General features: G+C 43.1%; 1 protein-coding gene across 5 annotated transcripts; it reads right to left on the bottom strand.

The window, feature by feature from the left end:
• Positions 1-9,718: 9,718 nt before the first annotated feature.
• LOC122062893 (peptidyl-prolyl cis-trans isomerase CYP95-like) lies at positions 9,719-24,609 on the bottom strand. Of its 5 annotated transcripts, none has more exons than XM_042626585.1 (14): positions 24,474-24,609; positions 23,567-23,649; positions 22,567-22,621; positions 19,353-19,441; positions 19,021-19,045; positions 17,749-17,787; positions 15,703-15,820; positions 14,607-14,734; positions 14,107-14,473; positions 13,310-13,425; positions 12,232-12,436; positions 11,426-12,154; positions 11,256-11,333; positions 9,719-10,256 (listed from the first exon to the last, which is right to left on the bottom strand). In XM_042626585.1, the coding sequence occupies exons 2-14, from the start codon at positions 23,642-23,644 to the stop codon at positions 9,929-9,931; spliced, it is 2,355 nt and encodes a 784-aa protein (XP_042482519.1). In that variant the 5' UTR covers positions 23,645-23,649; positions 24,474-24,609; the 3' UTR covers positions 9,719-9,928. The 5 variants fall into 5 exon arrangements, with proteins under 5 accessions (XP_042482519.1, XP_042482510.1, XP_042482526.1 ...); XM_042626576.1 differs by having other exon boundaries at positions 24,469-24,607; XM_042626592.1 differs by lacking the exon at positions 24,474-24,609 and adding an exon at positions 24,377-24,424.
• Between the last annotated feature and the right edge of the window lie 2,601 nt (positions 24,610-27,210).

Below are 27,210 nucleotides of genomic sequence, written 5' to 3'. Positions count from 1 at the left end.
GCTGGTACTACTTTTGCCCCCGAAAGGACCTTCGGCTCTTGAAGGGTTACCCGAGTTCCATCCATGGGTGGAAGGATAAGTACTTCTTCGTGAAGTCGACCGAGGGGGTGCCCTTCGGCACGGTCTGGGATATCCCGGACCTTAGGGATGTGAACTCCGCCCCTGCCCTATTCGGGGCAGATGCGGAGTCGTTGGCGATGGCGAGGCGGCAGGAAGGCTGTTCTCCAGTCGAGGCCGACTGCCTCAAGTCCGACGCCATCCTCTTCAAGTTCGGGCTTAGCCCGGGTGAGTTAGGCTAGACTCCGTCTTCTTCCTTCGAGTGTCGGTCCTTCGTACTAATATCTCTTGTTTCTTCTTGCAGTGCAAGTTACCAGAGCCGAGGCTAAGGCCGCCGCCGCCGCAAGACAGGCAAAGATAAAGGAAGCCAAGGCCCGCGACGCCCCCCAGCAGCCAAAGTCCAAGAGGAAGGAGAAGGCGGGCCCGTCCTCTGAGACCCCTAAGAAGAGGCCCAGGGTGGAGGGGTCGACTGCCGAGGCTGTCCAAGCCCTTGCGGCTCCTAGAGACGGTCTGGCTCAAGACCCTTCGTCCGCCACTGCTTCCCGAGGCCCGAAGGTCCCGTCAGTGAGGGCTGAGGTGGGGTTCATCCCACAATGGTCGGTGAAGGAAGACGATACTCTGGCCGTCGGACGGGTTGCCAGAGAGTTAGTGACGAAGGGGAGTCTTCCCCGAGACGCCACCGAAGCCCAGAAGCAAGGGACGGCGGCACTGATCACCTCGGCGTGCATCTTCATGGCGGGGGTAAGCTTCGGTCCTCCTTCTCCTTCGGTCTTCCTCCCTCTTTGACACTTGTACTATATACTTATATATTTTTTCTTATTCTGACCTTCGGTGCTCTGTGCAGGCTCAGAACCAGATGGGTCAGCTGGCCCTCCGAGCCGAGGCCATGTGTCGGGAGCTCGAAGCCAGCGAGAGGGAGAAGATCTCCCTAGACAACGAGCGCTCCACCCTCCTCGAGAAGGTGGAGCACCTGGAGTGCGACCTTGCCCTCGAGCGCCGAGAGTGCGAACGGAAGCTCTCGGAGTTGAAGTCGCAAGTGAGGGCCCGCCTTCTGGAAGCCGAAGCCCGAGGGGTCGAGAAGTATCGGTCCTCCGATGCCTTCAAGGAGGAGATCAAGAACGCCATTGCCCCAGGGTACACGATGGGTGCTACCGAGGTCCGAGATTGGGTCCTCGGGCACTACCCTGGGGTTTCCTTTGCAGACAGCGGCCTCATCTTTGAGGACGATGATGTGGAGGCGGTGCCATCGGCCACCGAGGTTGCAGACGCCGACGGTGGAGGCGGCAGCGAGGAAGGCGAGATCCAGCTGCAAAGGGAAGTCCCTCCGACCCCTGGTCGTGGGGGTTCGGACCAGGAGGCACTCCCCGCCGAAGACGAGGCCGTGAACCCGACGGACGCTTCTTAAGGTCGCCTCGGCTCTCAGCGCAGGCTACCCCCCGTCATGTAACTAGCCTTCGGGCTTTTTTGTAGTCTTTTGCCTTCGGGCTTCGTATGTAACTAGCCTTCGGGCCTTTTGTGTAGTCTTTTGCCTTCGGGCTGTGTACTCCTTGCCTTCGGGCTTTTTGTAATCCTTGCCTTCGGGCCTTGTGTAATCCTTGCCTTCGGGCTTTTATGAATGCAATCATCTTTCTTCATTTGTTCATTTGATGATCTTTGATTCATAAATAATTGCAAAGGGCCGAAACCCTAGTTGTCCATAGGCGCATGGCCCCGAGACTTGGCCGAGGGTCGACCTGTTAGCGAGTCAGACGAAGGCCGACCCTGTAATCACTAGCAATATTTTACAAGTGTTTTCCCTGTCGGCTCCAGCCGAAGGGTTTGTCAGTCGCATGAATCTGGGACTTAGCCGAAGGTGGTCCATTCGATGGCAACCACCAACCAGCTGTGTACCCTCGGCTCTGGCCGAAGGGTTCACCGAAGGTCGACTCTTCAGTAAGAATCGCCAAGTAATCCACCAAGTGTGAACCCTCGGCTCCAGCCGAAGGTCTATTAGATGCTAGGTCTTCACCGAGGGTCGACCCGTCAGTAAGTCAGACGAAGGCCGACCCTGTTATTACTAGCAATATTTTACCAAGTGTTTTCCTTCTTGGCTCGAGCCGAAGGGTTCACCGAAGGTCGACCGCCCAACAATCAGGATCACCGAATCACCGAAGATACTCTCGGCTCCAGCCGAAGGGTCTGTTAGATGGTACCCCTTCGGTCAGGTCCGTTCGGCTATGGCCGAACTCCGAGCCGAAGGGGTGATTGAGCCTCCAAGGTGTGGACCTTCAGTCATCCGTTCCTCAAGGTTAGAGGTAATCAGCCTGGAGGATCCTCAGTTGCCGTAAACCAGCTCTCGTATTATTCATGAATTAAATCTTGCGGATTTCAAGATGAATTACAATTTAAAAGGTTCAGAAGAGCAATAACTGCAAAGAACTACAGACGGAAAAAAAAAACTAACAGAGCCACTTTACTACTGGTGGAATTTTCTTAGATTATCTGAGTTCCACGATCGGGGTACCCTTACTCCCCCCGTAGTCTCTAGGTGGTAGGACCCTGGTCGTATTACCCTCGAGACTCTGTAGGGGCCTTCCCAGCTTGGGTCTAGCTTCCCTTGATGCCTTGGGTCCGACACTTCCGCCCTTCTGAGGACAAGGTCGCCCTGCCTAAACTCGTTCTTCCGGACTTTGGTGTTGTAGTGCCTGGCGATTCTCCGTTGGTAGGCGGCCATCCTTTCCTGTGAAGCTTCTCTGGTTTCTGCCAAGAGGTCCAAATTTGCCCGGAGTCCTTCGTCATTTTCGTCTTCGTTGTAGTACCGAACCCGATGGGTAATAGCCCCTATCTCCACTGGGAGTACAGCTTCAGTGCCGTACGTTAACATGAAGGGTGTTTCTCCGGTAGCTAACCTCTCAGTGGTGCGGTAGGCCCAGAGTATGTGGTGCAACTCGTCTGCCCATAGTCCTTTGGCATCATCTAGCCTCTTTTTTATCCCTTGGAGTAACGTACGGTTGGTTACCTCTGTTTGCCCATTGGTCGAGGGATACCCGACCGAGGTCTTCCTGTGGTTGATGCCGAGGGCTTCACAGAACGCGTCGAAGGTTGGATTGGCAAACTGAGTGCCATTATCCGTAACCACGACCTGGGGGATTCCGAATCTGTATACCACCGCCCTTTGGAAGAAGTCCCTTATGTTCTTTTCTGTTATCGTTGCTAGGGCTTCGGCTTCCGCCCATTTCGTGAAGTAGTCGACTGCCACCACCACAAACTTCCTTTGTCTCGTGGCCAAGGGGAACGGGCCTACGATGTCCATCCCCCACATGGCGAACGGTACTGGGCTAGATAAGGACGATAGCTCGGTAGAATGTAGCCTAGGCACGGGGGCGAACATCTGGCACTTGACGCATTTCCTGACCAGTGCTTCCGCGTCCTTCCTCATTGTCGGCCAGTACAGGCCCTGCCTTAGTACTTTGTGAGCCAGGGCCCGGGCTCCAAGGTGTTGGCCACATATCCCTTCATGCACTTCCCGGAGCGCGTACTCGCCGTCGGACGAATCCAGGCACTTGAGGTACGGTGAGGTAAACCCTATCTTGTACAGCGTGTCATCCTTCAGAAAAAAGCGTGCCGACCTCATTCTTACTTTTCTTGCTTCGTCCTTGTTCTCTGGGAGCTTCCCCTCCTTGAGGTATTCTATTATGGCGTCCATCCAGCTTCGGCCGTTTTCACCTACGGGTAACACCTCGTGGGGTTTCTCGATGCTTGGCTGTGGTAGTACTTCGAAATACACCGCTCGCCCAAGTTCCGCGAAGTCGGAAGTGGCCAGCTGCGACAGTGCGTCTGCGCTAGCATTCTCTTCTCGTGACACCTGCTTTACCTCAAATTCCTTGAAAACCGCTGACCTTTCTCGCACCGTGTTCAAGTATTCGGCCATCCTCTGCTCTTTGGCCTCATATTCGCCATTCACTTGTCGCACCACGAGTTGGGAGTCGCTATTCACTACTAGTTCCTTCACCATCAAAGCCCGAGCCAGATTAATTCCGGCTATTATCGCTTCGTACTCCGCTTCGTTGTTGGAGGCGTCGAAGTCGAACCGCAGGGCGCACTCTACTTTGAAGCCTTCGGGGCTTACCAACACAATTCCAGCGCCACTTCCGTCACTGTTGGAAGCCCCATCCACATACAGTGTCCAAGCCTCATCTGCTCGTCCCTCGGCAGATTCCTGCGGATCATCGGGAATCGTCGTCTCCGCTATGAAGTCTGCGAGGGCCTGTGCTTTAATTGCGGTTCTCGGCTTGTACTGGATGTCGAACTCTCCCAACTCTATGGCCCAATTTACTAGACGACCGGACATATCTGGCCGTTGCAGTATTTTCTTCAGAGGCTGGTCGGTGAGTACGCATATTGTATGTGACTGAAAATATGGCCTCAGCTTTCTTGCCGCCGTCACGAGGGCGTACGCCACTTTTTCCGCCTTTCGATATCTTGTCTCGGCATCTAAAAGGGTTCGGCTGACATAGTATATTGGCCGTTGTTGCTTTCCTTCCTCTTTCGTCAATACGGCGCTTACAGCAACCGTCGATACAGCAAGGTACAGCTGTAGGATATCTCCGGTGTTCGGCTTTGTCAGCAGTGGGGGTGCGGCCAAGTACTCCTTCAATTGCTCGAAAGATTTTTCGCACTCCTCCGTCCACTCGAACCTTTTAGCCCCTTTCAGCGCCTTGAAGAAAGGAAGGCATCTATCAGCAGACCGAGACATAAATCTTCCGAGGGCAGCTACCCGACCCGTCAGCTCCTGGACTTGCTTTACATTCTGGGGTGACCTCATGTCCCGAATGGCTTGTATCTTGACTGGGTTGGCTTCGATTCCTCTTTCTGAAACGATGAAGCCAAGAAACTTCCCCGAGGCTACTCCGAAGGCGCATTTTGCCGGGTTCAGCTTCATGCCGTACCGTCGCAGCACCTGGAACGCCTCTTCCAAGTCTTGGATGTGCCTTTCCGCCTTCAGGCTTTTCACGAGCATGTCGTCTACATACACTTCCATGGTCTTGCCGATCAGTCCTTTGAAAACTTTGTTCACCAACCTCTGATAGGTGGCCCCTGCGTTCTTTAGTCCGAAAGGCATGACCTCATAGCAGTACAACCCTCCTTCAGTTATGAAGGAGGTTTTCGGGACGTCCGCCTCGGCCATTTTGATTTGGTTGTACCCCGAATATGCATCCATGAAACTCAGTGCCTCGTATCCCGCCGTGGCGTCGATGAGCAGGTCTATCTTTGGCAGGGGGTATGCATCCTTGGGGCAGGCCTTATTCAGGTCGGTGAAGTCGATGCAGATCCTCCACTTCCCGTTTGCCTTCGGGACCATCACCACGTTAGATATCCACTCCGGGTAATGAATCTCGCGGATGAACCGGGCCTTCAGTAACTTTTCTACTTCCTCATCTATCTTCTTCTGCCTTTCTGGGGCGAACGTTCTCTTCCTCTGCTGCACCGGCTTCTTCATTGGGCTAACGTTCAGGTGATGTTCTATTACCTCTCGGTCGATCCCGGGCATGTCCGACGCCGACCAGGCGAATACGTCAATGTTGCTCCGTAGGAATGAGATGAGCCTTTCTTGTTGCGGCCTTGGCATGGTAGCCCCAATCTGGAATTGCCGGGTGTCATCTCCTTCTTCAGCTTCAACTTGCACCAAGTCTTCGGCCGGCTCTCCCCGTTGATAACTGGCATCATCACGTAAATCCTCTATTGGGAGCGTCTCACCCGCCTTTTCTTTTCCCCAGAGAGTAGTGGCGTAACATCTTCGGGACGTCTCCTGATCACCCCGACACTCCCCGACGCCGTTCTTGGTCGGGAACTTCATTTTGAGATGGGGGGTGGAGACGATGGCCTTTAACAGATTCAACCCGACTCTTCCTAGTATGGCATTATACGCTGATGTAATGCTCACTACCAGGAAGTTGATCATCACCGTCGCCTGGCGATCTCCGGTGCCAGCTCGAACCGGCAGCTCTATCGACCCTTCCACCTTCACCGGGGTGCCAGAGAATCCTTGCAGCGGGTGTTCGACCTTTTTTAACTTTCCTTCGTCGAGCCCCATCTTCCGGAAAGCTTCGAGGAACAGGATATCAGCTGAGCTGCCGTTATCCACTAAGATCCTCTTTACTTTGCAATCTCCTATAGTCATGGCGATGACCAAGGCATCGTCATGCGGGGTCTGTACCCCTTCCAGATCATCGTCTGAAAAGGAGATGACCGTCCCCGTCTTTGCCTTCTTGTTCGACCATTCTGCCACATGTACGCTCCTCGCGTAGGCCTTCGCCTTCCTGGCAGAGACCGAACTCTCTCCTGCGGCCGGGCCTCCACAGATGGTTGCTATAACTCTTGTTGGGCTCTTGTTCTCCTCTCGAGGCCGGCGTCCATCTTCCTCTGGTGTCTGGTTTCTCCGCTGTTCTTGATTTCCTCTGCGGGCGAGCCCCCCTCTTTCATATCGACCTCCACCATCTCTCCGACGGTTATCTCTCCGGCCAGTGCCTTCTGGAGCCAGCTCTTTCTCCCGGTCTACAAATCTGCCTAAGTATCCCCTTCTGATCATTCCTTCTATCTCCCCCTTGAGATGCCAACAGTCCTCGGTGTCATGGCCATGGTCTCTGTGGAAGTGGCAGTATCTATCCACATTGCGTCTTTCGGGATGCCGCCCCATCTTTCCTGGCCACTTCATGGCCCTGGCATCTGGAGAATCTTTTATCTGCATTAACACCTCTGTTCGCCTTCGGTTAAGGGGTGCATACCTCTCAAACTTCCTTGGTGGACTGGGGGCCCGACTGCGCTCGGACTTTCGTCTTTTTCCTTCTTCGACGGGTTTATCGTCAACCCTTAAGGGCCTCTTCCTCGCCGCCTTCCTTTCGACTTCTTCATCTGCCTGGAGGGTTTCTTCCATCTGGATGTACTTATCGCATCGCGCCCTCAGCTCGGTCAGATCTCTAGGCGTATGCTTCGCCAGGGACCTCTTCAATTCCTTGTCCTTGACGCCACCTAGCAGGGCCGTGAACTCCTCCTTCGGATCTAGGCCCCTGATTGTGATCTTTTCTTGTTGGAATCGCTTCATGTAATTCCGCAGCGATTCCCCTTCTTGCTGTTTGACGTTGGTTAGGTTCAACGTAGTCTTCTGGAGGGGCTGGCTACTAGAGAACCCCTTCACGAAGAAGTAACTCAGGTCGCTGAAGCTGTGGATCGACTTCGTCGGTAGTCGGTTATACCACAGCCTCGCCGCCCCCCTGAACGTCAATGGGAGGGCCCGACACATAATATTTTCCGAGACGCGATGGAATTGCATGGCGACCTTAAAGCCTTCCAAGTGATCGACGGGGTCCCCCGACCCGTCATAGGTGTCGTACTTGGGCAGGCGGAAACCGACCGGGAGCGGGTCCCTCATGACCTCGTCAGCTAAGGCCGTATCATTGGTGAGGTCGGGCTCGCGGTTCCCTGTCTGGTTTTCTGCCACCTTTCTGATCTCGTCCTTCAGGTCTAAGATCATCCTCTTTAATCCCGAGTCCTCGGACCTCTGTTTGTCCCCTTGGTGCTGATCCCCATGCGGGTCTCTTGCGGCGCGTCGCGTCCTACTTCGGGGCGCAGGACTCTCCCTTGCTCGGCTTCGAGGATCACGGCCGGCCCTCGTCGATCCCGTACTGCTTCGGTCTTCTTCTCGAGCCCTCTCGAACTGGACGTGGGTGCCTGGGGGTGCTCCGCCGGTCTTATGGGAGACAGCTTTGGAGACCTCCCTCATAGTCTCGGCCATCCGGTTGTATTTGTTCTGGAGGTCTTCGAACTGTTGCCTTGTCACGTACTCCTGGGCCGCGGGAGGCTGATGGTCGCTGCCTTCCCGTACTGAATATCCAGCCGACCGCTGGTATCTGACGGACACTTCCCGGTCATCATGACCCCTTTCTCGTCCAGTTTCCGCTGAGAGAGGAAGCTCCCCTGAAGGTTCCTCCCCCATGTCTAGGTTGGACGTCGCTCTCGTCCTTCTTCGGTTGTAGGTTCTCCCTACCATTACCGTCGTTCCCACAGACGGCGCCAATCTGTTGCTGCCAAAAACCCCGCTGGTCCAACCTACACAAACACAGACGACGGAGGCCCGGAACTTTGTCCGGGGTTAATCCTCCGACGCTCAAATCAGGGTCGGCGGCACAGTTTAATAAGTGGGTAATGGCGAGGGTCTCAGAACTTACCTTCCCCTTTCTTCCGTGCCTTCTTATATAGCTCTTCGGCCTTAGGGTTTTTTCCCCTTCTTCCCTCTTAGAGTCCTACTAGAATACGTCCAACCTTCTGGGAGAATATTCCCCTCATGCAGACGACGTGACCCCGCGTGATTCTGCGGGCGTGCCTCGGTGATTGAGCGTGCTCGGGTGTGAGTGGTTCCTTGGGCCCTTCGTCTGGTGGGGGACACGTGTCCTAACAGTGACACGTGTCATTACCCCCCACCGAGAGGTTATTTTGGCTATATCACTTATGAACTCAGGTAACCTGGGTACAAGATCCTTTGATTTCATTAGTTATAATTACTCTATGGGCTATGTGGGTATACCACTACTATTTTGGGAGAAACATTGGTAGTATACTTCTCTCCTAGGCTCTGATGTAGGTATAGTTCTTCAATGTTTTGTAAGTACATTACGTTTATGATATTATCTAATAACCCAAGTTTATGTCACTGTTATATTCCTAGTTAAAGCGTACATGTTCATTCATTGCATTAACCCTCTTGTTTAGGTCACTCTTTGCATATAAGAATCATGTCTTGATACATTACGTGTTTGGCTTTCGTGAAAACTAACTATATTGTTTAAAAAGGGAATAAAAAATAGTTATTTAACTTGCTTACTCAACTTCACTTGAGTTTTCTAAGGATTTTTTCTATCGTCTTCGATCCACAATCGGTTTGAGAGTTGCAGTGGAGAGAACAGGAAAAGAACTATGAGAATGAAAGGGGAGCTCACAGCTTCGTCCAGAAGGCTGTAGACTTTGGAGATCATGTATTTTTGGGTTTCGTGTTCTCCGCCATTTATCATTTTCCATATATATTTTGGTTAAAATTTTCAAGTCTCTTTTTAGACAAAGAGGAGGTCTCTTATAAGAATTTGCATTGCGAAAAATTTTCAAATAACAAAACAAACAACGAAAAATCTAATTTTATTATCAAATTTTCCACAACAAAACAAATGGAGCCGATCTGATGTAATTTGTATATCTTGTAAATCCTAAGCACCAACACGTAAGGTGATTCTCACACCTTATGACAATAAAGACACTAAGACCAAAAGACCAACACTAACCCCATTGGAATATCTTGACTTTGGGAAAGCTGGCCTGAGAAGCCACATAACCAAACACTGCATTTTTTCCTTAGAACATTGTCAGAATTATATTGGAAAATGAATTTGCAAAAATCAGATTTATAACCTAACTTGATTAGCAACCAGCTCAACAACTGACTCTCAGGTTGACAATTGATTGATCCTTCCTGAGAACTCTGGGGGCAACCAGCTAGCATGTACCAACTGAATGCATTGCCCTAGAGCTCATTCGATAACCCGGCTCATGTAACATAGTTAATTGCATCGGCTCACCAATGTCCATCCAGCTAACCAACCATTTTAAACAAATGTCACAACAGTTAACTACCATATAATCCAATGTAATAAGTTATAACCTATTAATATAAATTCATATATAACATACCACCATTTATTCTAAAGCGTGAGAAAATTCAATCAGAAACCCAACCAAAACCTGAAGGTCCTATAACCCAAATGAGAGAGAAACATCAAGAATCTTATTAGACATACATGCTTCAATTCCTCCAAATAATTACCAGACAACAGTAATCGATGCATTCCTACCTTTGCCCCGAGTCAGGCGACACATCTCCATATGAAACAAGGCCCTTCTTCCCATCAGGGCTGACAGAAGTGGACTTCGACTTTTTTTTGCTCGCCCTTCTGGGAGAAGGTGAGCCCGATGGGGATCTTGACTCTGATAGGCTTCTGCTCCCAGAAAGTGACCTCCGCCTCTCTGCTAGTGGTGATCCACGGGACCTAGATTTCTCAACAGGGGAACGGCTACGCAGTGGGCTACGGCTAAAACGACCTCTACCTCCACTTCGGTAGCGGATTGGGCTGCGTGACACACTTCGACTCCGTGTCCGGCTTCTTCTGCTTCTGTATCTGCAGACAGGTTTTCAAAGGTAATACAAAAATGGTGATGAATTTATAATAGAATAGACATCATCTCAAAAGATAACCAAATGTGTAATCGTAAACCTCACCCCGATATAAGAATTAAACAATGATGTCATCTCAAAAGATGGCCAACAAATGGGTGCTCGTAAACATCACTCCAATATAAGCATTAAACAATGACATTTAGCCCTTGATAACTGGTCTGGTCATGTAGGGAAATGAGTGCCTCCACGTGGTAAGAAGACCCATTAAGGCATCAACCATCTTAATAGTAAAATTTCATCCCAAAATGATTAAGTGGTTACAAGCTTAGCCCACAGTTTCATAAAATTGCCACAAGGGGGAAAAGACTAGAGAAATACAAAATGGCATCTTCATAATCTTGAGCCACTTCCTCCGCCCATTTGAGGCCGAATTAACCAACGATCTGGATGCTTAGGTACTCTTCCCACTTAAAGACTCACCAGTCACACCCTAAATACCCAATCACAAGGATTATATTTTCCAAGGCTGATTATGGCCAAGGAGATCTCTTCACCAGAGTGTCAAAACATGTTGGGAACTTGGTATATAGCACAGCTGCAATTTGAAATTTGAACCCAACATACGGATGACCGGATCTCACTTGACTAAACCATCCAACTTTATCACATTCACTGGCACATCTAGAAAGAAGATGGACCTAGAAAAACGACTGGGATGGTGATGAAAAAAGTCTAGTGGTTTTATATCCCATTTAGTTCCTACCAAAAATATATATATATACACACATCCCATTTAGTAATAGGAATTTCAATGGTGGGTCCCAACTCAATGCTTGTCCCATTTTGTTCTGCAGGAAATAATAAAACACATCTGCGCATGGCCCTTATCTAGGAGCAAACACATTTACCCCTTTTAGAAGGCGGTGGGAAATTTGTAAGAATATTTGAATTTCCCCCCGTGAAGCAAGAAGAAAATAATAGAAGGTAGAGGGATCCAAACCTTGGAGGAGTTCTGCCTCTTGGTGGGCTCCTATAACGCCACGAAGAACGATCAGAGTAGCTTCTGTAACTTGAATATCTGGTTATATACAAAATAGATTCAGTTTTTAACACAAAACCACCATGCAAACTGAAAGGAAATTCCAACTTACAAAAGCTTACTGATTTTACCTGTCACGATCACTTCTCCCATTGTAACGATATGATCTTACAGGAGAACGATCTGGAGATGGAGTTCGATACCGCCGTGCATAAGAATACCTCTGGCTAAAACCCCGGCCCCTTCGTATGCGCTTAGGCGATTCATCTGGAGAAGCACTTCTTGACAGGCTCCTTCCACGTACAGGGCTCCTTGAATAGTTGCGGCGGTTATTTCGGCTAGGTGCCCTTACTGGACTTTTGCTAATGCTTCTTCGTGATACACCTCTAACTGGACTTCTGCTTACGCTCCTCCTTACTGGGCTTCTACTTATGCTCCTCCGAGAAGCTCTGGCTGGGCTTCTGCTAAATGTTCCCCGATGTGGGACTCTTACTGCACTAGGACTGATGCTTCTCCGTGAAAGAGACCTCACCGAGGTTCTGCTCACGCTTCTCTGTGGCCGAGATTTTGCAGGGCTCCTGCTAATACTTCTTCGAGATTTACCCCTCACTGGACTTCTGCTGAGACTTCTAGCAGGGCTTCTACTACGCAGACTTCTAACAGGGCTCCTGCTGCTACTACTTGCTGGGCTTCTGCTGATACTCCTACTCCGCTGTGATGTCCATGGGGCGTTTCTAGCCCCACTCGGACTCCTGCTTTCACTTCTTTTGGGGCTTAAACTTGGGCTCTTGCTCAAACTCCTCCGGGGACTAATACTCATACTCTTACTCATGGCTCTTTTAGGACTCATACTCCGGCTCCTGCTCATCAACTTCTGATTAAATAACCGATACAAAAGACTCAGAAAGCATAAAAACAATCAAGGTAGTGGAAAGACCTAGATTTGCTTGGGCGATCATCTACAACATCAGGCTGCCTCTCTGCACTGCTGTCAGTCTTATTTTTTGCTTCAACTCCATTGCTCCGCAGCTCTCCATTTTCCCTTAGGGATCCAACTTCTTGGTCAACCAAATCCATAGAATCCCCTTTCTTTTGCCGAGGAGCGGTTAAAACCTCCTTGATTGATGGAGATTCTACTCCAGCTGAAACAAGTCATTGCACTTTTGATTAACATACCACAATATTTCTCAACTAATTAACTCGGGAAACATCGATACTCAAGCCATATAAAGGTAGTAGAAAACATCACAAAGGAAAAATATTTAACTGTTATAACTAGAGAGGCCTACCTATAGAAGTTCAGACAGCATAGTGGGACCTCTGTGCAGGAAATATGCAAGTGAAAATCAGATGCCATGAGAGGCTTAAAAGCATAATATACTGAATGGGAAAAATGGATCTCAATAAGAACAAGGTAGAAGTTTCCAACAGCCCTGCTATTGTCCAAGGAAGTCAAAAACCCTACCAATTTAGTTATGTAGCCTGGGCTCGGCTCGGCTCGGCTGGGCCGGGCCGGGCCGGGCCGGGCCCTGATTTGTCAGGGTAGCCCAGAGAGAATCTGAACCATGAGCTATATTCATCTATCATGCATAAAAGCATGATAGTTGTATGTATATATCATCTATAATCGTGACAGGTGACATAATATGTTTTTACATTATAAACTACAACATACCCATTAAAAATACATATATTATCATTTAATAAAAAGCGCTTATTTATAACTATCTCATTTTAATAATATAGCACCATACTATGCCATACATACTATGAAACTTTCTCAAGCCAACCTAAGCCCCACTCAAACTGGACAGAATTATATCTTCAAACTAATTAAACCATGATTGGAAACAATGCTAACAGGTTGAAAGTACAAACAGAAGTTCAGGATTCATGATATTATGGAGTACTCTTTCCAAATAAAGCACGGAAAGCCAGACAGCAGGTCACAATCAAAAAACTGCTCCGCACACTAAAAGAAATGCAAAACTGTAGAGTAGAAGTTCAAGGCTTACCAGAAACCCGGGAATAGATTTTAGACTTCCGATCTGGCCAAGGAGAATCAACTCTGTCCTCTGAGCTATACTCGCTTGTACTTCCAGTCTCACTATCACTTGTACTTTCCAGCATTCTTGTAGGGGGGAAAGAAAAAAACAGAACTTTCAGCATGATGCCTAAGATTCAAAGTAACTACTTCAAAACCCAACAAAAGACATTTATAGTAGAAGCTACAAGAACAAGCACCAAAGAACCAATCAAAAGAAATAGAAAAGACGCTGCTAGGTAAGAAGTCCACATATTCCATTCTAAAGCTAGACAATTTATCCGCAAGATAGAACAAACAGTCAAGCATCTGAAACATAATAACAGTTCTTTCTATCTCTAAGTTAAACCATAAATTAACATTGAATATAATAGTAGTAGTATCTTCACAAGGTCATAGATGTAAATCAGAGTAGAAAGCTTCATAAAATAATAACTCGAAGTGAACAAGCAAACCATACTCACTACTCAGCACCAGAATCAGCAGTACATCTACAAAATTACATGCCAACATCAACATAATGCATATAAATCACTGAAACAAAATATATTTGGAGCTCAGTTTGAATTACACGAATACAGAATCATGAGCCTGTATAGTAATTAGTCAATTTAAGGATTTTAAATAATATATTGAAATTAGTGCAACTGCAATCTGTTGATTGTCCCTGATAGACGAAAGATTAGGAAGATATTTAATTTTCCTCTATCTACTTATCAAAATAGCCGGTACACTAATATACAAGCTTTATCAAGTGACCAAGATAACCTTCTTGATTTGTGTCTCGATCTCTTATCATGCCTCCTGCGTTTCTTCCCATGGCGTCGGTCCCTTTTCCTTTTTCCACGTCTATACTTGTCCCCCTTGGAAGATCTCTTTCTCCTACTGCGCCTGTCATCGCTTGAAGAACTAAGGTAAGGAGATGAGGAAGAATATGAATCAGAGTCAGTGTCAGACTCTGATGATTCAGCCTCAGTGTCCGATGAAGTATCTGACTCAGATGTGTAGTATTTTCTTCTCTTTCTCCTACTTTCTCTAGAAGACTTCTTGTCTTTTCCCCGACGTCTTGTTTCATAACTATCAGAATCAGAATAAGCATCCTTCCTTGCTTTTAGTTTAGTTGCTTTCTTCTTATCTGCAGATAAGAGTGCTCGAGTCATCAAACACCAAAGGAAGGATCAAATCTATATAGACACATATGAATCACAATAGTCCATGTCAGGGAAGCATAGAACTACCATCCAATGTAGTTTGTCCATGACTTTTACCTTCACATAATTCACCACAATTAACAATTTTCACCAAAGCAGTAGGTTTTCCTTGTTCAGTACCCATGCTTTCAATCTTCGTCAATGTGTCATGTCCTTGCAAAAGCTTCCCAAAGACAACATGCTTCCTATAGACATTAAACCAAATATAAGAAAATGCATTCCTTTATGGTTTTTCATTGCAACTCAACTTTATGGTGCTGGTTTTCATTCACGGTCGCGCAAAAAACATGGCCAATACTTCAGTCATTGCATCAATTATTTATATCCAACGGCTGAAGTGTTGCACAACCATCTATGAAACCTTTCACCTAACTTAGTCAAATTGGGCCCAAATAACAAAGTGGTGAAACTCGAGGACCGAGAGATGCTGGGAAGTGATTATTTAGATAGCTGGAGTCAACCATAAACAAAAGGAATGATATAGAAGTATGATGGATGAAGTGGAGTGGTGCCTTTGGAGTGTTATGTGACCGACGCATCCCTATAAAGCTTAAAGGAAAATTTTACAGAACAATCATAAGACTATATGAGGCAGAACGTTCGGCAGTCATATAGATAGCTGAGTGTGGCAGAGACAAAGATATTGAGATGGATGTGTAGCAAAACTAAGAGATATTAAGGAATGATTGTATCAGAGTTGCGGCCCATGATAATCTCCGTGAGAGCCGTTTGTGGTGGTTTGACCATGTTTAACAGTGACCATGGATGCAACAGTAAAGATGCATGATCGGACCCAAATGGAATGAGCTAAAAGAGCTAGAGACAGGCCTAAAATGACCACAAGAGAGTAAGGAAAGGCATGCAAAGTTTAGGGCTGGTCTTGACCCTAGTATAACCTCAAATAGATCCATGGCGAGCAAAGGCCCTTGCAGCCGACCCCTTTTAGGTGGGATGTTTATGTTGTGGTTTTGTCTTTCTTTTTACTTCTATTACATTTTTACACCCTTACGAATCCATGTAGCCAACCATATTTAGTTGGGATAAGGCTGAGGTTTCTTCTTCTTGTTGTGATACACATAGAAGCAGCCAAACTGAAGAAAAAAAGTTTCATGCGTGGGATGCCACAAAGTTTCAGACATGCAGAGAAACCAACCCATCAAGATGGCGTGCAGACTTGAAGGTGATGAAGAACTGAGAACCATTGCTACCAGGACCAGCATTTGCCATGGATAGCAGACCTGGTCCATCATGTGTAAGCTTGAAGGACTCATCTGGAACAATGTCAAATTAACACCAGTTACTAACAAAGTTGGGGTAAAAGAAAAGAAACAATATGCCCTAATTGAAACGTTGACATGAATCAGCCGATAACCTCAGCAAAATGTGCTTGAAGCACCATAAAACGAATATTACAGACAAGAAAAAAATTAATCTACGAAATAACATACGCCAGCTACATGCAAGGATAGACCATACTAAATATCCAACAACTGCATATATTCTTCAGTTGTGTTATAGAATTTTTTTGCCAAGAGAATGGACTATAACAGATGAACTGATCTCCAATCGTACTTTCAAGAAGCATGTCATAAAAGCTTATTTTCAAATAAATTAATGTCTAAAATGCCTAGCAACTCGGCTGATGAAATTTCCATGCACCCAAGACCCAACCTCAAATCTTACCATCCCTTAATGCAAAGCAATCTAAGACATCAAATATAAAAAGAGTGTCTATTCAGAATAAGTTGATGCATTAAGGGTGTTCAATTGGGCCAATTAGGCTTTGGAATACTTCATTTTGGCTCATGGTTAGGTTCTATGGGACTTAGGCTTGTTATTTTTGAGTTATTCTATTATAATGAGCCTCTTTTATATGCCCAAAAGTTGGGATTTAAGGTTGTACATGGAATTAAGTACATTGAAAAGATTGTTCGAGTCCCATGTGCTATCAAGTAGTTAATTAATTTAACCTAGACGAGTATTTTCAAGTTAATTATTTTAGTTTAGGAAGGTTAAGAGTCACTAGTAGAGTCAATTAAATAACAACGTAACCAACCCACCCCTCCATGTTTTTGATATGGAATAGATTTGAGAGTGATTGCCTACCCTTGTGATCTCTCCTCTTTCTTTTACACACCCCCCCCCCCCCCCCCCCGGGGGGGAGTTTCCTTTCATCCTCTGTTTCTATCAACCTGAAATTTCTTCTTTGGTAGCAATAGGCTACTTCCTTGTTCACCCCCTTCTTTCTCCTTTATATTTCTCTTCCTGTGATACCTGTCTTCTCTCCTTCTCTGATGAAGAAGATTTTCTGCAGCCTGCTCTTTCTATAACAGATCTTGGATATCATTTGAGATATAAGCAAGGTAAGCTCACCACCAGCAGAAAATGCTATTCATTCTGCATTATTTGGTATTAATGCCAAATCTGAAAAAGTTTTCAGCAGTAATCCACTAAAGTATGTGTCTAAAGAGAGTATCAAAGACAAGCCTCTAAAAAATTCAATTTGAAGCTCTACAACCACGAGTTGAAAGCAAGTTGATCGAGTAAACCTTTGATGATGAAGACAGCCAAGAGGAGCCCATTATCGTAATCAAAGGTAAATTTATCGATGATCTGATTGAAGATCAAGAACCTCTTACGGAAGATTAAATAGAAAGAGGAGCAAATCACAATCGACTCTTTTGAGATCGAACATGTGGAAATTGTTCTTCCACAACAAATCTTCAACATCATCACTGATTTTGTTCGTGAGAAGCAACAAATCATCAAATCAAGGCAACTGATCATGAATACCTATCGAATGGTGTGGGTCCCATGTAATATTAAGTAGTCATCCTAGTTTAATCTAGAAGAGCCCTTTCAAGTTGAGTGTTTAAGTTAGTTTAGGAAGGTTAAGAGTTATCAATGGAGTCAATTTAGGAGATTTCATCTCTATATTTATAGATAGCAATGCAACCAATCCACCCCTCCACAGTTTTTTACAATAAAATAGATTTGGGAAATTTTGAAACTGAGAGTGAATCTCTCCCCTCGTGATCTCTTCTCTCTCCACTTTCTCCACCCCCCCCACCCAAAAGGCCCCAAAAGTTTCCTTTCATTCTATTCTCTCTCCCTATCCTACAATTAATACCAATATGTTTCAGGAATGGAGGTTCACTAGCAGTGACAAAGTTAACAAAAAACCATGACCTATTCTCACCTGCAAACTTCCCCCCATATATGCTCTCTCCACCAGTACCTACAAATCATGGAAAAGGAAGAGAAATCCAATGAGAATCCATAGCATCAACAGGCTACATTTTGTTTAAAGACCAGCGAAATCAATTATCAATATCATCAAAGGTGTTAATCCAAAAAGTGTATTTTAGCATGGAAACCATTTGTTTATGGCTACAATTATGAGCACAATCTATATGAGGGTTGTACTGAAGCATCTTTAACCTAACATTGGAGGTACAGCTAGGCATCCAAAAAAACAATTTGCGATCCAGTCAATTAATGAAATGGATAATTTGGCACTCTATACCTTTTTGTCTCCCCAATACTTTTCAGCTTCATGGGATGGGAATAAGAAAAGCAACGCAAACACATCAAATATCACCATAGTAATGATATGTCCATAATGGGAGAGTCATGAGGAATATCAATCCACAAGAAGTAATGCTTTTGTCAACATTATGGTTGGTAGTAATTCACGATAAAGGAGCAGGTACTTGAACGTACAATTAACAAAACTAATTTCATGTATCAAATCAGTAATATGGGGAAAATTGCCTCCCAAATGGCTTCCCCATTTCTCTTAATACCAAAAATTCCCACCACATTAATTTCATATAATTTTTCGTCCAGCTATCATCTGGGACAAAGTTTGGGGCCTTATGCATGCAAGCTATTAGTTGGTAAACAAACTAGCAGAACAGCAGGTGACAGTCAATTGTTATTAGAGCACTAAACACAACCAGTTAAGTATGGGTGATTCGGTTAGTATGAAAATTTTCTTATTTCTGAAGTTTGTATACAATTCTAAAGGTTTTTGTATCTTAACAAAGAAAGTAGAGAGCTGTCAAAATCAAATCATCAATAAGAATTTGGTTAACCGATAGCAGCACAGTCATACTGTGATTTGACTAAAATGTAGATTAGCTATAAAATCAAAAACTAGTAAATAGCATCTAATGGTCACAATAGCAGAGATCCAAAAGTCCCACAGCACCTATACGTTCGACACTGTTAGAAATTGTAACAAGTTACAGTAAAATGCTTCCTACATGTTAACCCATATTAAACCATTAAGTTCTTAAATATTGGCGTTGATACTGTTTAGAGAGAACTCAAACAAAAAACAGATACAACATACTCCTTGTGGTACGTTTAAACATGCATATGCTGAACAGAGTTGGAACATTCACTTCTAAATAAACAATAAAGCTACAAAGGAAAGCAAGGCAGCTAAATAGTAAATAATACATACCATCACGTTTGGAAAAATCGCCACCCTGCAATACAAAAGCTACTTGTTAATCAACCAATGTAGCAGAATGAAAATTGTTCATACAAAAACTGGCTCGGGTAGGATGAAGATCAGTAAAATTATGAGGATGGACAACTTAGTAAGTACAACCTTAAAATAAAGCAGTCGTGACCATCAGCCCTGTATCCTACAGCATAAACAACGGTAACTGACTGAAGGACAAAGGCCATCACTTGCTAACTCATAACCAGAAAACATAAGCTCAGATGCAATCTATGGCAATCAAAACACCAAGGACAAACACCATCAGGGTAAATAAATCAAGGACATACCTGAGCCATGAAGCCTTTAATAATGCGGTGGAAAATTGATCCTTTGTAATGAAGAAGTTTTCCAGTTGTTTTCCCGATTCCCTTTTCACCTAGAAAATCATATTAATGCAAACATTTGAGTTGGTTAAGATTCATTAATCCACTCTTCAAGAAGCAGACAAAAACAGCAGACTAAATATACAACAAACAGAAGCACTCCAGTAATAATTATAAAATAATAGATATATGAGAAATTCTTTGTTCCAAAGAGTACATTGGATTCAACTCACATATTGACGAAATCCAGATTTTGTGACATAAGGCTCAGAGATAAAAAGGGGGAAAATTTCTTCTTTTTTTTTGGGGGGGGGGGGGGGAATTAAAATTTTCTTTTCCTTTGGTTTAGCAACTTATAACTTAAAACCCCGAAGTATGAAAACAATCATGTTTTAGAACCAAAAAGGGAACAACTCAATTCAAGTCAACCTTATCCCAACAAAGAAAACTATAAAAGGGCAAGATGAATTGAATTTTAGTACTCTAGGTCTCAGTGAGTTCTTTCAGTTATTGACATCCAGTCCAAGTGTTGAATCATTTTTGCTTTTTATTTTGACGACTTTTGCATCGTTGACCACAGGCACAAACCAAATCATATGATTCAAATTATGGATCCTAGAAATTAGATTCAAATCATAAATCCTAGAAATTATGGGAATACATAAAACGGAAATCCATGCAACAATTAATAATCCAGATAAACTCAAAGATAGATAACCTATCATAAAAGTTGAGTGCAAGTCTTTATTTCATATAATCCCATCCTGATCCTAGGCATCAAGCTACTTGAAGCCTATATAAGTTTACCGCTTTAGGACCCCCAAACAACATTGATTCTTTCTTTTCTTTTCTTTTCTTTTCTTTTCTTTTCTTTTTGGGACAGGCTCCAGAACATCACTACAGCCACATGGCCCACATCTTTAGCGTTGTAGGAAATGGGAGAGAACTAACCAAGGGAAAACCATAATAATGACCTCATCATATGGAACTAAGGGTATTGAGAGATCAATTACCCCCAGTGATGTTCCCCAAAGCTCCAAATAAATCAACCAAAATACCAAAGAAATCTGGAATCTAGAAATAAAACCCCAAAACAGGGAAGAACCAGGGCTGCCTGTGGCTGGCTGTAGGAGGCTCTGATGGAGCCCAAAGTTGCATCGAAAGTGGCCCCTAAGATGTTGAATCTATCTTCTAGGATGACAAACAAAACCCCAAAAGGGTTTGCTGATCAGGCCTCGGACTTTGGAGATGTGGCCATTTGATGGAACTTCAAAACTGTAATCTGGCTTGCTGAAATCGATGTTGGTCTTGGACTGATTCTTCACCATTCCCCCAAGCATATTTGATTGTCTGATAACAACCTTAATAACCTCTCAATTGACTAACTGAATAACAAAAAACAAAAGGGAAGGGAATGGGGACAAATCGATGGAGGGTTGGAAGCGGAGGAAGAAGTGGTTGGATTGGGTATCTCACCCCTCTATCCTAGGCATCTCACTCTTTCAAATAACAGCTTTCCCAGCCTAAGAGTTGGCACTCAATTTCTACTTAATTCAGCTTGTACTTTCATCGAATCGATGGCCACTTTATAGGCTTTAAGATTAATTACAAAGTTGAATGTACAAAAAGGAAACTCCTAACAACTTAGAAACTAACTAGGAAATTAACTACTACTTTGTCTAACAAGAGACAAATAAAAGAAAACTAACTTAAAGACTCCTAGAAGGAAATTAACGACTCTTAAAAGGAAACTAAGTAACTAGCTAATAAACTAATTTTTCAACAGGACAAAAGGAGAACAGCAACAAAAAAGGAAACCAATCCTAATCTACTTGGGCAACTCGATGGCTTCTAGACTTCTCCCTTTGAGGCTTCTTTCTTCAACAATAAGGGACAGTTGGAGGATCTTCTAGAAGCTTCTTTTGAGGACAGAACTAGAGACCAACTTGCTGAGATCAATGGTGTCATAGGAATGCCAGATCAACATGCCACCTGTCCTGGTTTGTTGGGTTGGACCAGATCCATATGTAGGGTAAAGCTGGACCATGATCTGGTCAACTCGAGCTCTCCTCTTGGCACCCTATCTACATCAGGGACATTATGTTTCCAAAGCATTGAAAATTCCAAAAAGGAAAGATGAATTAAATTTAAAAAAAACAAATAAAGAAATAAGATAAGAAGAGCTATCATCTTCAACCTCTTAACACCCAAAACTAGAGGCAGAAAGATAGGCTTGCTTGCAATGGATGCGGTTCTCTACACATGGATGGCTTCAAACGCCTTTGGGAATCTAGGAGTAAGTCCACTACTCTCTATTCTACGGATTACAAGCAACAAAATCCTCAAAACCCAGCAATACTTGTTCAATAATTAATTGATCCAGGAAAGAGTGATAGGTAAAGAACCAGCCTTGTTGCAGACTGTAATCCGTATGATAGGGAAGCCAATTTGAGGCAGGATTCTAGAGATTCGGTCGCCCTTAGGGTGGGTTTCAGACCTCAGAGTTAGAAACAGAAAGGATCAACTATGAAGGAGATCGATTGATTCTTCTTCAGCCCAATAATGTTACCAATAAAAGGCAGAAGGAAAAACAGAATAATGAAAGAAAGAAGAAAGAGAGAGAGAGGTCACACAGAAAAAAGGGGGGGGGGGGGGAAGAAGCTTGGGTTACAATATGATAGCAACGAAATTAAAAGTTTCCCAACTGAAATCTAAAACTGAAATAGAATTAAAATCTCCCAATCATCTAACCCAACCTATATGGAATTAAGATCTAAAATTAGAAACGGAGCCCAACTGAAAGATTACAAGTTAAATCTAAATAAGTAAATAAATAAACTACTAATATTCTACTAGACCAAGGAACCAAATTTGGACCCATTACGCGGTTTGGGTTCTCAAATGGGTTCAGGTCTGGAAGCACTCCAGTATCAAAGTGGGCACAAAAAAATATATGATCATCCAGCAAACTTGGGGATATGAATACATGGACCAATAATGAATCCAATATTTGAACACACCAGAACATGCAAAGTTGGGGTACGAATACATGGACCAATAACTGATTCCAATATTAGGCCGCACCAGAACATATAACAATAATCAAATATTTGAAGATGGCAGATGCTGGAATCAAAAAGATCGAAGTGTAACAGGTACGCTTAATTTTAGTGCTCACCTGTACAAAGTGCTCGAAAATTTTCTGCCGTCTTTGGAACTGAGTCATAGAAAAGCTGTAAAACAATAAACACCCATAAGCAAGATATCATAATACTGGCCAATGTTCCAACTGACCAAAATCTCGCAAAAAAAATCGGTTTCGACAAAGGTCAAAAAAAAACCAGGTGTGATACCTAGGCCTCACCAATATCTGCTCAGTAGCTTTGGAAAAATTTCAACCTTGTTTCAGATTTCAGTATTTTTTCAGCTGAATCAATTCAAACCCTTGGTATAAATGCATGGTTTTAAACAAAATGGATGCCCATTTGCTAGCTTCGACAACAAGGAGAGGACCTTCCTAGAAAACTCGCCAAATCACTCTCATATCTTTTAATCATTGTGGAACAAGGTGTTGGGCGACACTGGAATATATCTACGATGATGATTAACTGCATTTGTGAAATTTTTTGCAAGATTCAAAGTTGAAGGTATATCAATTTCTTAAAAATGAATTTTTGGGGAAAAAAAGTACATACTTAGTTGTTACCCTTGAATTTATATGTTGGACATCGTAGGCCAATCTACAACTTCATGAAGTACCAAAATTTTTATAGAATAAGTTGTGTTATAGAAAGTATACAGCAGCATACAGCATACGCCACCAACCTAGTGTCAAAACCAAACTACCATTATTGGTTTGTGTTTTTATAATCTAAGGGTTCCACTATATGTAGAGGGCCTAAAATAGGGTTTACCCGAATCTTCGGGGGTTAATTTGACCATTAGGGCCTCAAAATCAGCAGTCAAAATCTATAGCCAAAAATTACCAGATTTCAGCAAGGTGTAGGCCGAAACTCCGAACCTTGCTACTGGCTATGTTTATTTTCAGGGAAGAGTACAAGAAAGGAAGAAAATTAACAACTTCAGAGTAAAACAACACAAGAGGAACAGTTAAGAAGAAAGACCAAACTCTACGAGCTGATTATTATAGCCAACCAATACATTAAACCCAATATTACCTCAAATATCATTCTCTCAGCAGGATCTCCATCAATCGATACATCTAGGAATACCAGTGGATTCTTCCTTTTGGCCATTTTTTCTGTTTATAATTTCACATAAGCAAAGTCAGGAACAACAAGAACACAAATCAATCTAGTAGCAAGCACCCAAAAATGAATTAATTAATTTAAAATAACATTAATTCATCAAAACTCTCCAGTTACCCACCATAAACCATACTCAAGGTTTAGTATTTGAAAGACCGAGTGCAACTTTAAATTACAGAAGGCATTCATTTAAGAATAAATTGAAGTATCCATTCTTACCTGGAGAGGGCAAGAAGTTCATGCAATTACCTGTATTCAACTCATAGATCTAAGCTCATCAACTAAAACGCACTAATTAATTTCTTAATATTTCTATGTCAAATAAAAATCAAGGGTGATGCGAACAATCCAGGAAAAACAAATGCATGACAGTAAAAAGTATTTCCCTTCATAGTATACAATATAAACAAGTCCATTTAATTACAAAAATTAAAAACATAGGTAAATCTCAAGGAAGGGTTTGTTGAAATACTCACAGGAGAATATTGAATCACTGTCATCACATCGAGGTAATAAAAAAACCCTAAACCCTAGCCGACTTCCAAAAATCCAATCAACATGAATAGAACAAGTAACAAGAGATGAGTACAAAACATGAAAGTACAACCTATCAAGACATGAAAGTATAAACAGAAAACCAAAAAATAAAAATCAAGCGACCTAACTAAAATTAATCAAACTTTCACTGGAATCAAAATAGAAAAAGGTAATGGGGATTACATAGACGGTGAGAAGAATACGAGATTTATCAATTTGGTCGATAAGCGAAGGAAAAAAACAAAAAGAGATTTGTAACGAGCAGAAACCCTAACCTCACCTGCAATATACTTCTGTGCTGTACCCGGTGCTCCACAGGAAATGTGAGGAACTAGTCACTTAAACCTTAGCTTCTTCAGCTATGATATTACCAAAGTATCCCTCTCTTTGGGGAGATTGATGAGTTCTGCCCTCATTTTCGGAGGAATGACGGAAAGGACCCCCATGTAGTCAGGGGGACCGAACGTGTCCATTTTTGTGATTTTGTTCTCCTTCGTGTATAAACCTTCAACATCCATTCATCCAACAGTGGACGTGTCCGGGAAAGATATATCCAGAAGAAAAAAAATTAAAATTACAGTGATCTCCCCCGAAGAATTTGATAATAACATTACACCCCATCAGAGAAAATTATTATAATCGTTCCATATTTAAGTAACAATGTTAGTAGACAACAATTTAAAACATGAAAATATTAAATTACCCTTATCTATGTCTACCTTATAAGCGATAAGTCACACCTCATACTACCGTTGAAGCGGATAGACCCAATCAGCAGTGACCTGAGACAACCTGATGTAGCAACAACGACCTGGTGAAGCAAATGTGGCCTGACCAATGACGACGGCCTGGTGCAGTGGTGGTGGACCAGCGACGGCGATCCTTTTGCTTTTCTTTATGAAATGAGGACTAAACAATGGTTACATATTGTTCTCTGTCTAAAATTTTTGCTTCCATTTTCTGATTTAAGGGTTTGATGTGTTAGGAAAAATTTTCCAATCACTAGGGTTTGAAACTGAAAGAATCAGAGTAAAACCACCACCAATTATGAGTTCTTTTTTTTTTTTTTTTTTTTTTAATCTTTGATATTGGTATACTGCTAAGCAAAATTTTGATTATTCCCATCAATACCTAGAACTGTAATTGGCCAGTCACTAGAAATTTCCTCTTTTATTAACTATTCCAATACTGTTATTATGTTGGATCGTATTGTAATCGACCAATTTTTGTGTGAGGGAAATTTTTCCAATCACAAGGGTTTGAAACTGAAAGAATCATTATAAATTACATTGATCTCATTTTTATCATCTTTGTTTCACATATAGACAATGTCAACATCTAGTGTTAATGAGAGCAACCAAAGCTCATTCAAGTATTTGAACTTTGTCTGCAAATATCGAAAAAGGGCATCAGTGAGAATATCAAAGTCTTTCAGAAATAAGAACATGTTATACTATTGTTGCGAAGATTCACCGAATGGATGTGGGTTCTTCTCCTGGTGTGATCCCATTGATGTACCAAATCGACAAAATCTAATAGGAGACACTCCATGAACAATGAGAGGTGAAAAAATGCAAGAAAATCAACCAAATGAAGAGATTCGAAGCTTGGAGAAAAGAATGAAGCTGATTGATGAGTCTTTTAGAACACTGACTATTGTGATAATTGTTATGTCAGTGTTCTTTCTTGTGACGATTATTAAAAAAAAAATATGTTGACTGTTGGGATCATGTAATGGGGCTTATATGAGTTTTAATGAAATGACTTATTTTGATGTTATAATGAAATGAGTTTTTTTTTTTTTCCCACCACCATCTACTCCTTTGTGATGAACATACACAACCTAGATGAGAAGTCACTCCAGTATCCATTTAGAAACAGAAAATTTCACAAATAACCATGCATACTTGACTCCATAAATATGAAGTTCACCATTCTCAAACAACCAAACAAACAAGCAAACCTAAAAGCATGAATTATCCATATCCTTCCAAAACAACAGTCAAACAAGTGACCCACACAAATATTACAACTATTGATACTTTCAAACACCAAAATATGAGTCTATTCTCTCATCCTAAAAGAAGCATGTGATTAAGCCACTATCAACAGCACCACCAAAATATGGGTCAAATCTGTCATCCTAAAATAAACCATGAACACTCGCACCATCTCCAGCACCATTCTTTCTTCCCATTCTCCTTGCCCTCTTAGCAACCATTTTTTGCTATTTTCTTTGCCTGAACACTATCAATGGTGATCATAGAAGATGCCTGAGACCTTGTGAATCTTTGAGAACTAGTGATTTATTCCACTTCATCCATATTTGTTTGCTTCCTCTACACAAGAAAAATAAGAAAAAAATGGAGTATATATTTGAACATGCTATATGATGATTATGGGTTGAAGGGCTTGGTAGTATAATACCTTCTTTTTAGGAATTAGTTGGTCAAATCTATTTGGCAAGTTCTTTTGTTATGTCCTTCTAATTTGCATATATCACACCTGACAGAAGAAGATTTCTTCCTAAATTCTGGTGGAGCTGCCTCACCAAGTTCCCTCTTCTTCTTCTTTTTGGTCTACTTGGAAGCCCCTTCAATGGAGGAGGTTGTACCACACCTTGGCCAATATCGGTTTCCAATAGGTCAACATCTGGCATAGGATGAATTATCTCCCTGTGTCCAAGCCTGTATTTCTCTATACTGTAGAATGTGTCATAATAGTCTTCGAGATTCCCCGATTAAATGAGATGGTCGCTGCCACATGCTTACAAAGTATCTCTGTTGCATCCCATTTTTGACAACTACAAGTCCCAACTCTCAAACTAACAACAAACCTTGACCTACCTTATATTACTTCAAACTCATCCTGACAAGCTGGCACAATATTACCGAATCTTGAATCTTCCTTAACTATTCTTAATTTCTTCATTATATTTGGAGTTACTTTACCCACAAAGCTAAAAGAATTCTCATACATTTTCTGCATTCTTTTTATCAATAGAAGTTTGAGTTGGC

This window comes from Macadamia integrifolia, chromosome 2 (genome assembly GCF_013358625.1).
Source record: "Macadamia integrifolia cultivar HAES 741 chromosome 2, SCU_Mint_v3, whole genome shotgun sequence".
NCBI classification, from domain to species: Eukaryota; Viridiplantae; Streptophyta; class Magnoliopsida; order Proteales; family Proteaceae; genus Macadamia; species Macadamia integrifolia.
The sequence above is the reverse complement of the archived record's forward strand: the minus strand, read 5'-3'. Positions and strand labels throughout refer to the sequence as shown.

Bases quoted from the DNA above. Each gene is read 5' to 3' on its own strand.
- LOC122062893 (XM_042626569.1), bottom strand. From the start codon at position 23,897: ATGAACTTCTTGCCCTCTCCAG. The intron at 19,442-22,566 runs GTGAGCACTAAA...ATGATTTTCTAG, and splicing joins TTTTCGAGCACTTTGTACAG to GTGAAAAGGGAATCGGGAAA. The intron at 19,046-19,352 runs GTATGTCCTTGA...TTTGTATTGCAG, and splicing joins TTAAAGGCTTCATGGCTCAG to GGTGGCGATTTTTCCAAACG.